The sequence below is a fragment of the Gavialis gangeticus genome, unplaced genomic scaffold (assembly GCF_001723915.1).
Source record: "Gavialis gangeticus isolate Ggan-Ray unplaced genomic scaffold, GavGan_comp1, whole genome shotgun sequence".
Taxonomy (NCBI): Eukaryota; Metazoa; Chordata; order Crocodylia; family Gavialidae; genus Gavialis; species Gavialis gangeticus.
In genome coordinates this window covers 6,754,363-6,765,228 of record NW_017728998.1, presented here as the reverse complement: position 1 = coordinate 6,765,228, position 10,866 = coordinate 6,754,363, and the positions used below count along the sequence as shown (strand labels likewise).

The 10,866-nt window shown below is 37.5% G+C and overlaps 1 protein-coding gene across 1 annotated transcript in view; it reads left to right on the top strand.

Annotated features, from left to right (window-relative positions):
* Positions 1-3,856: 3,856 nt before the first annotated feature.
* The window catches only part of USP10 (ubiquitin specific peptidase 10), a 46,560-nt gene continuing 39,550 nt past the window's right edge, over positions 3,857-10,866 (top strand). Inside the window, exons 1-3 of the mRNA XM_019505262.1 lie at positions 3,857-3,862; positions 4,113-4,181; positions 6,508-6,568. Of these exons, the coding sequence (XP_019360807.1) occupies positions 3,857-3,862; positions 4,113-4,181; positions 6,508-6,568 (136 nt within the window). The remainder of the gene's footprint in view (positions 3,863-4,112; positions 4,182-6,507; positions 6,569-10,866) is intronic.

Genomic DNA, 10,866 nt, shown 5'->3' with positions numbered 1-10,866 from the left:
CATGCTTCCCTTTACCCTTAGGAGCAACTTCCCATAATTATCTTTATTGTTCTTTAGATATCTCCTAAAGACTCTTGGTGTCATGCTTATAAATAAAGTTAAGCTGCTTCTGTGCTGAGATCTCTCTGCCTGTCATAAGGACCAGTATTGTGTCCCTGTGATTAACTATTTGTTTCTGTCAAAACATTGTCTTATGTAGTTTATAAGCTGTCTGAAGTAAAAGGTATATTTTTATAATCAGTTTTTGTATACGGTGTAGCATGAAGCCCTGGCCTATGTCTAGGGCTTCAAGGTTCTGTAATATAAATTAATGAACTAGACCATTAAATCCATTTCAGAAAAATGGGATAAAACCAATTGAGTCTAATTTAATGCAGCTCTAGCTGCTTTGCTTTTTTTTTTTCTTGTGTAAAACTTGTTGTTCATCTCTGGCTGATTGCAAATCAGTTTTTAACAATGGTTTTATTTTAAACTATAAGATCTCATAGAGCATGTTTAAGCCACAGTTATTGAAATTGAATATTCATCTGCTTTTCAGATCCATTTCTTATAAGCTAATACTCTCTGTTTGCATTTCTAAAATGTATTTAACTTGAGTGCAAGGTAAATGGATGAAGAAAGTGTTATTTTGGGTAATTTAGATTATACATGCTCTACTGCAAATTAAGGCTTTGGTGAATCCCTTTGTAGAACAACTAATGAGATTCTTTCCTGGATGAATGCCTTCAGCTTTCCCAGAATCCTAGCGCTCTGTTGTTTAAAACAGTTACATGCTCAGCCCTTCCAGATGTGAACAAAGTATAAAGTGTTGGCATCCTAAGGCTTCTTTTACATCAAGATCACAAAGTTGAGTAATACCAGCCTCTCTGATGCCAGTGTTTCTGTAGTATCATAGCTGGCAGGCAGGGGGGTTGCCACTATTTTGAGATCCCTGAGATAAAACTGCTTCTCAACCCTCTTTTGTATATTTGGACAGATTGCTCACTTCAAAAGATGGGAAACTTGTTGGAGGTATGGTATCAGAAAGCATTAGCTGTTTTGCATTTGTAGTAGTAGAAAAGTATTACTTGAAAGCTTAGGTTTGTTCATGCTGAAGTGACCAGCAGGACCTGCCCACTAGGAAGCCAAATAGAAGTGGGTGTATTAGTTAGTTTAGCTTATTTTTCCTTGAGTAGGCTTAGTCCATAGATTGGTAGGGGTTGGTAAATTGTTCATGTCCCATTTCAAGCAATGGTGAAAAGTCTGTCTTGCGTTAATGTTTGTATATGAAAACAGTAATTAGAAGGTTTTTATGTGGTATTACTACCATTTTAGTTTAGTTTTGAGCTCTCCTAATACTAAAATGGCACTGTAAGAATTGGTTTTCTATTGGAGTCAATGGAAGATTTGTATTTATTTTTTAGCTGAGAGAACAGTGTCAGACCTGTTATGTATTGGTGTAGAGCTTCGGTATGGAGGGAGAAAAGAATGTATGTGGGAATGTGTTGGTTTGTATAACAGCTTTTAAAACTAGTGGGGGGGGGGTTGTTTTGCTTTTTGCATGACTGCATCTAAAATGTCTCATAAAAACAGAAATTAGTTATGATTCAAGAAATGTTTATGTTAGAAATATTTTTGTGAGGTGTTACATGTTAACTGTAATTCTTATAAATACACATTATTTAGTTTTATTTGAAAGAATAAGCCCAGCTTTACTTCCTTGATTTAAGTATTTCGGTTCAGCTCATTGAAATTATTTAGGGTATATATTTTTGAGAGATTAAATGCAGCTTTTGGGTACTTTATGCCTAACAGTATTATGTATTGGTTCTTTAAAAGATTAACTCTGTTTGCCACTTTCAAATGTTGATATTTTTGTTGTAAGCATTTTACATGCGTATTAATTAGTTTTAACACTGTGATAACTTCTTACATGCCTATCTAAACCCGGAGCTGAGTTGTGTCTCTGTGGGCTCTGGCAGGCATTACATTTATGACACAAGTAATGTTAGTCTGGTTTTTATCGCTCCTTAAATTGAATGTATGGTGTACTGTATTCCAGTTGAGCTACCCTCTCCATACTAATAGAGCGTAAGAACTAACTTCCAAACTAGTGAGTCTGCTGCATTATAACCTTATTTACTGACTTTACAGTATCTTCTAGTCATCTGTCCATCTCTTCAAACCACTTACGTAAAACCTTTGACAATTTTATTATGTCCTCCATTATGCCAGGTACCTTGCTATCTTTTTATCATCTGTATATTGGACAATGTTCAGCTAGTCTGACTTCCTATCTTTCTAAGACACAGCATCAAGCTGTGTGAAACCAAATCTGGGTATCCTCATGAGGAATTATTACCATTACCTACATTAATAGTCTGTCAGTTTTTCTTTCTTTAATATAAACACTTGTAGTGATGTTACTGCTGCAAAACTGTTAGTAATATGACTTATAAAATCAAATTACTTTCCTCAAAGCAGAAAATTCCTTCTATTATGTTATAATTTTTTATAATTTTGTGTATAGTAGTTTCTTAAATGTATCTTTAGAATTTACAAACATACTACAGCCAGTAGGAAAATTTTGGTTGTTTCCAGGGAGGGTGTCAAGTTTGGTCAGTTTTCTTGTTTATTCAGATTATGCATTTCTTGTGGTATTGCACATATATATGCTGTTTTACAAACTTAGATCTAAGTGTTGCATATTTAATGGTACCGTCAGTAGCCCCAACACCAACATTTTACATTTTGCCATGGAGCTAAAGAGTTCTAAGGTGTGGACTTCTGTAAACTGTTGCAGCAACTATGTCTCTTCAAGTTTTACAAGGATTTAAACTTTGACATTTGCTAAAGAGCCCAGTGTGGTTTTTCATATTTCAGTAAAGAAAGGGAAAGAAAATGGAAGCATAGGTGATAATTTGTTTCCAAAAGTATTTGAATTTCACACTTTGTTTTGGAATGTAATGGGGCTGATCTTGCAAAAGCTTTTGGCATGTTGCTAATTATATTAATGTGAATGGTTCCACTTAAGTCGAAGGTTATTTGGTATGTGTTACCGAAGATGCAGAATCTGTTAATATGGTTGCTTCATGTACTGGTGTTGTGGCTGTAGTTGAACTGTGGAAGAATACAGGAACTTTTCCGTTAAGAGGAGTTTTCTGCAATTTAAGCAAATCTAAACATAAGAAAAACTATAAAGAAACTCTAAAATTGGCAACTTTTTCCTTCCCCGACTTCCTTAATAAAGCAGTATTTCTTTATGATAAATGCGCTATTTGCATTCAGTGGGGCTATTTATATGTTGAAGTATTGCAGATTTTGGTACTTAGATGACTATTATTTAGATAAATATAGTGTGTGTTACTGCTTTAGTATCAGACTGCTTAGTAAATTTGGAAGAAAATTAATCTTTGTTCTGAAAGGTGAGTAAGTTGGGTTTTTTAGTTTTGTTTTTTTTTTATGAGGGCAAACAGGTTGTCGGTTCTGTATAAACAAGTTGCTTAAGTTTAACCAAATTGATTTTAAAGTGGTCTCTGGTCCTTTGTGCACACTGGAGTTCATTCTGTAATTATTGTTAATAGGATTTTAAGGAAATACTGCCATGTAGATAAAGCTGTAGAAATTATGTAAATTTCCCAAGGCAAAGCAAAAAAAATTGAGTGAGCTGAAATGCAAAATTTAAGATTTGCTGACTTCAGTTGTCACTCAGAACTTTAAAAATACAGTATAACCTCATGAATACGGCATGGACCCAAGCACCTGCCGAAAGTGTGAAAATTCCAGATTTTTGAAACCGGAGTGGCGGCCGGTCCTGGAGCAGCGGGGGAGAGTGGGGAGGGTAGCAGCTGGTCCCAGAGCAGCGGCCGCATGCGGAATGGCGGTGTGGGGTGGTGGATGGCAGCGGCAGCTCCTGTGTGCAAGGTTTCCCCTCTGGTGCTCTGGGACTGGCTGCCGCTACTCCCCTTTGGAGTGTCATTTTAAAAAGTACTGGATTTTCAATAATTCCAGATTATTGATACCTGGGTTTATGAGGTTATATTGTACTTTTTTATGAACCCCTCCCCCCATCCTATTAGTGTACCAAGTGTAAACTCTTATGTAACATATACCTTTTCCTTTTCTCTTTTTAGTATATTTTTGGGGAGTTCAGCCCTGATGAGTTTAATCAGTTCTTTGTGACTCCTCGATGCTCTGTTGAGGTAAGACCTTTTATCTAAAATACAATGCATGTTTCAGCAAAATGTCCTATAAAGACATTTTATTTATCATTTTCAGTTTAAATTTTTACACGAAAACTGATAGCACTTTCTCCCTCTCCCTCAATATACATACATAGATATAGAATCTAGAGAGACATAGTTAGCCATGTAAGTTTTAAGTTGAGTAGAAGATCGGGTAGATTTGCACCTTATAGATTAGTAATTCTCAACTGGGGTACTACCAGATTTTTTTATAAGAGTGGTGTGAGTAGATTATCAGATAAATTAAGCAGATGAATGCAGGTTTAGGATTGTCCCTGCCTGGAAGATCCCCCATCCCCACTGCCAGGGCCCTCTGCAAGGAAGTAAGCATTATAATCTGTAAATTTGTTTTTGAAGTCGGATGCCACTCCTATTAACAACATTTACTGAGGGATGTCTTGAGCTCCAGAAGGTTGAGAACCACTGATGTAGACCAGGGAAGCTCAACTCCAAGCCTGTAGAGCTGTGTAGTCTGGCCTATGGGGCTCCCCATGGGTCTGAAAATTTGATCTAAGATTTTGTCATCTGACGCTCGGTTTGTCAGATGCTGTGAAAGTAAATGTTGAAATTAAAAAGCAAGTTGGTAGTAGCAAGATGTGGTGTTCTGTGTTTGGCAGCAATAGCACCACTAGTTGTAGTTATTCATTTTTCTCTTGATTACTGCGTTTATTGATCTGAAGTCTTTTCACCAGATTTTTTATTATTTATATACTGAACCTTGACAATTCAGGCTCCGTTTTTAACACAATATGCAGGAGTCATTTGACTTACCAAGAAAAGAGCTGACAGAGTATTCTGCTCACATGAGGGAGCTGGGAATGAGGGATCAGCTAAATGAAACCAATAGTTCTGCCTTGATTGACTTTTCAGAGATGGAATAGCAACTCTCAGGGCCATTCCTGGATCTAGGCACAATCTCGGATCTCTTGAACTTTGGTCGGAGAATGGCTCTTTCCCTACAAGGACTGGCATAGCCACCTCTCACAAATGCACTAATCCACAAGGCACTCTGCCAAGGTCTTGCCTGCACAACAGGCTTTTTGCCAGCAGATGACAGCCACCACAAGGAAGTTGCCTGTGTGCCATCACCTACGTAGCTTATGTTTTTGTACAACATGAGCAGCGATATGGCTCCATTACAGCATCCATGCTCTTCAGGCATTGCCCTCTGGGAGGTACCATCTGTTAAGAGACTGCAGTAGCTGGCAGAAAGCTCTGGGTGGCAGCAGAACCTGTGTTGCTCTTCTAGCTAAGTGAAGAGCTTCTGTTATCCTAAGGAAGCCCCCAAATATCTGAACACTAAAAACTCTCTCAACTTGATCCATATATGGGGATGTGGAGAAATGCTATCACTCAAAATGCAGTTTTTAATAATTAGTAGCTACTATCTATCTTCTTAATGTGGCTTACTAAAATTCCACTGTAATTAGTTTCAAGTTCTTTGCAGCAAAAAAAAAATTCACTCTTGTATGTTGCTTTTGTTCCTGAAAGTAGTGAGAGAGGGTTACTAGAAGAATAAAAATAGGTTGAAAAACATCAGCAAAAGATGGGGAGGGGAGAGAAAAAGGATAGAGAGAGCAACAAAAAGAAGGTATGATGCAAGTTGTGAGTGGACACTGTCAGACTTTCATGGCTGACAAACTGGATGTAAATGCATACTTGCTGGATTTACGTAAGTTGACGAGGGACAGGTGGGTTGTGTGTTATCCCAGCATAGAGTATTGTGGTGGTAGGTCAGAGCTCTAGTGAGGTAATGTGAGCAAGATAAAATTGAGAATAGTTTTATTGTACTTGATTTGAGTTTTTTAAAACTCTTCAAAGACAATGTTATCAGGCTGAAACAGAACTGGGAATCCAAATGACAAGCTTCTTTTATGGTTGTGTCACAGACTTCTGTTTGGACTTTAAGCAAGTTGCGTGAAAAGAGATCATCTCACTTCTCATTAAAAAAAGTAGGCACTACCCTCCACCCTCTTAATTTGTGGTATACTTTGCTATCTGGGGTGGGGGGCGTTTCTAAAGTGAGTGGCTTGACAGGTTAGTGATTGTGATTCTCCTTATCCATTTCTAATTGTGATGAATTAACTGGTGCAAAACATGAAATTACAGTTTGAGAATGAATATGTATGCAAGTATAAATCCAAGGCAGTCGTTTGGAAAACTGGATATTAACAACGAATATCAGTGAGCTATTTTTAAAGATCCCGCTATGAAACTGATATAAAATGGTACAAATATTTTGCTTTGCCTTTTGGTAAATGTCATTGTTTTTTTTCCCATGTAGCTTCCTCCATATAATGAAACAGTTTCATGTGGTATTAAATCTGCAAGCGAGCTTCACGACGGTAATGAAAACATTTTTTTTTCACTTTATTTCATTTTCAGGTTGTTGGCTTTTCTCAACAGTGTTTTATGCCAGAGGCTGTCTTTACATGTACATACAAATCAAGCTGAACTAGTCATTTAAATACATTTGGCAAGGGTGGGCCTTGCTGCAGGGTCCTGCTGCCCCTGGATCCTGCTGCTGGCTCCTCCTGGGGCCTTCTGCCGTTGGTGCCTTGTCATCTTCGACAGACAGCCAGGGGCAGATTAGAAAATTAATTATTAATTTGGGGAGGCCCTGCAGGCCAGATAGGATGGCCTGGCAGGGTGGATTTGGCTCTCAGGCTGTATTTTGCTTGCCCCTGGGTTAAGGTGTATTAATTTCTTAGCCAATAGTATCCAAGGGAGTGATTTGGTCAGTGTGATATCTGGCCACCTTTGATTCCCTATCCTGAAAGACCAGATACCCATTTATAGCTGAGTCAGCTAGAGGCAGCCTTTGCTTTGATTCCAGAACCAGGTCTTAAACTCATATGGTGTCTTAACTGCTTTGTCACCACACCCTTATGGTGCACTTCTGCAAAGAGTTGCACTTTCACCTGCCCCCGGTGTAAAAGTTTTAACATTAGTATATTTTGGCAGCTGCAAAACTAAGATACCTTTTCAGCTTTTTGCTCAGTTGTCTTCATTACCTTCTGTTTCTGCCTGGTTTAGCTGTTTTTCTGGAAAACAAAAGTATGACTTGATATAAAATGTATTCCAGAGCTCTAGTTTAAAGTTTTACTGGTCATGATACTTCTCTCTCTTTGAATACACCTTTCCTCCCCCCCAACCCCACATAAACTATGAAAGGAACCTGCTGGGTTTCATATTTCATACATAAATAGAACCTTCTATGTAAGAGCATATAAGCTAAAATGGAATGAAACGCTCAGGTGGAGTTAGTGTAATAACACTGACATGACATATTAGCCATGTAACCACTCCATAACAACAAAATGTTGCTATGCTGATGGTTCTGTTTAGCAATGAATGACAGAAGTTTTGACATGTGTTAGGAATAATCACATTCTGACTAAAACTGCGTGACACCTGGTGCATGCTAATCGATACAGGTTTGCAGTTTTCACTCCAACACATTGACATAATGCAGTGTAACATCTGCAAGAGGCATCTTGGCACAGTACATTATTCTTCAGGTGCATCTGTTGCAGTTGACACGGAATTAGATCCTCAAAACACTGTAGGATGAAATGAAACAAAACTGTCTGGAAGCATAGTGAAGGATACAAAAAAAGGGTGGCTTTTTCATATTTTTCTTTTAAAAAGCAAGTAAATGTATTAAAATTAGTCTCAGAAATAAATGACTGTGGAAATGATGCTGTAATCCTCTACAATTCCTGTTAACCAGAGATCCTGCATGGATTTAATTTTTGGAAGAAGTCTGAATTACTTTTTGGTTTTCTCCACTTCAAAATTACTATAACATGAGTACTCTTTTATTTTTACCCCTGAGTATCTGATGTAGGAACTTCCTTTTAAAATCTCTTGTTTCATTTTACTCTCAAATGCACAATTCTATTCCCACCTAGAATTTAGCAAGCCAAATCTTAAGTCTAAAACCAGATTTTTCTAACTGGGATTTAGGGGGAAAAATGTACTGCTCAGTTGGTTTTTAATTTTTCTATTAGTGGATCTTAGCTATGGGAAGAAAATAGATTTCAATAGGTTTTAAGATAAAGATCTCAGGTTTTTCCCCTAAATATGTAATATTGACCACTGGTTTACTAATGTTAGATCTGAAGGACTTTGTCTTCAGTAATCAGTGCTGCATTTTACTCCTATAATGTAATGGGCACAAGAGCTACTACTAATAGTCCAGACTCTTGCTTAAACTAAAAAATATGATAAAAATAATTCAAAATCAGTGCAACTCCTTGTAATGTATTTCATTGTATTTGGTGTGGAATAGAGCTTTGAGAAGTTGTGTGATCGCACGCAACATGATTAGCTGTGTTTAGGTAGTGGGTTGAGCTCAGCCATGAACTGAACCGACTAATTGTTAGTGTTCTTGCCTGTTGTGGGAGCAGCTTCTAAATGTTTTACAAATTTTTTTTTGCCACAAAAGATGAATAAAAGTACATTTCTGTGACTTCTCTACCCCCTGAAAGGAAGGTATGCCCTTTTAAAAATAAACACTTTTGCTAGCCTGTTTTTCTTTCTACGTAATCATCTGGAAAATAAGTTATACGTTACTGTGCTAGTAGTTTTCAACCATTTTTTATTTGTGGACCCCTAAAACATTTTGAGTGGAGATGCCGGACGCCTTTGGAAGTTTCAAAGGGAGGTGTGGACCCTTTTGAATTGTACGTGTGGGCATTCACATGCTTTTGGTTGATCATAGTCATCTTTTTCAAACCTTTTAGACATAGTCTGAGGACCCCCAGGGATCCACAGACCACAGGTTGTACACATCTGCCTATCCAATGCATAACAGTCATATGATATCAAATTATACCAGTATAAGGTGCAGCTTCTGTCTGCATGCTCCTGTACCAGTACAAGTGTAGCAGAATCATCACTCCTTTTAACCTTTATTCTTTCAAGGTTAATGATCTAGCAATTTAACTAAACTTGTAGTGCTTCAGGAGCATGCAGACCAGTTAGACTGTAACAGCTGATCCATGCTTCTGAGTGTCAGCCCTTCCTCCCCTTTTTAAAATGGTTAAAAGTTACTTTTTTCTATAACCTATCATATGTGTATTCCTTTTGAAATAGCGTTCATTGTTGTTTGATCTTTTCCCTGTAGAATTCTTATTCAACTAAAACATTATGGCAACACAAAGCTAGCAATTTCAAGACTATTGAAACAGTAACGTATGCATCACAGACATTTATATTTAACTGTTTTCTAATTTAAATATTAAAATATGAATTCATTCTGGAAACTACTTAAGTTTAGGATTTTATTAATCCTGTATGCTTAATTATATTATTTCTATTTAGTTTTAATGAAAGTTACTGTAGTGGTTATACAGGTACACAGTCACTTAATGTTGTCCCGGTTAATGTTATTTTGTTACTATGTTGCTGATCTATTAAAGGACATACTTGTTTGGCAATGTTTGGTTATAATGTTTAGCTGCTGCCTGCTGGTAGGTAACTACTGTGATGTAATTGGATTCCCTTAACATGGTTTTGCTTAGTTGCATTTTTCAAGAACATAACTATGATGTTAAGTGAAGAGTAGCTGTGCATTTTAAATATCAGGGTAGCCTAAGGCATGCAGTGTTACTGATTTTATAAAGTATCGCTAAAATACACATGCTGCAATTTTACCAAATTCCATACATTTGTAACATACTTTGATATCATTTTATAGCGGTGTTAAGACGTTCTGTTTAAAAATGCCTGACAGCATATTGTGAATTTTAGTTTATTATGATAATATTTCTTAGTGCACATCATATTTGCTATATATATGTTATTATAAAAATAAATGAAGAATCTTCATGGTCACCAATAGCATTTTAAGTGTAAGATTGTGGCTGGCTTTAATTCAGTTGTATTTCTTAAAACACATGAAATAGATGCAGTATCTTTTCATTATAAAACTGTTTATAACTCTGTGTCTCAAACTTGAAATTGTAAAAATTCTGTCTAGTTAAATTTTAAAATACTTGGTCATTTGTGGTTGATGCCTTAAGGTTGTAATTGTTCACTGCCTCTTTCTTTCCCTCTTCGTCCTCCCTCCTGGAATAATTGCCACCTGAGTCTGTTTAAAAATTCTATTCTTTATTATAACTATAAAAATTATTTTAATAGTGTGGCATCTTTGACTGGGAATAGTAGTTTGGTATTTCACCATACTCTCTAGGCCCCATCTTTTAGTTAAATATATGTAGACTATTATACTCATTGGGTACATCTACATATGCCTTAAGGTGCTTTTCCTAATTGTCACGGAGTGGGGCCTAGGAGTGGCTGTGATCCCTCTAGCGCTCCCCCTGCCGTGTCAAGTAGGTGATCCAGCACCCTCTTTTCTCACCCGCCACGTCTTGTTGGTATATATAAGTTTCTATGGGAGGCTGCCTTTGATCCCCTTGTACACGGTGCTATGCTGATACTGTCCCCATTCCATATGGAGTGACCAGGTGCACCCCAGCCTTATGGGCTATGCGTGCCTCCTACCTCCCCTTTAGCACGCCCCAAGCCTTGCAGCTCTTCCAGACGTTATCTGGTCCGTTTCCTTTCTGCACCCTGCCAGGTGCCCTTGGGCTTGTCACGCAACCGGCGCCTCTCTCTAGCGCCCCTGGGCTTG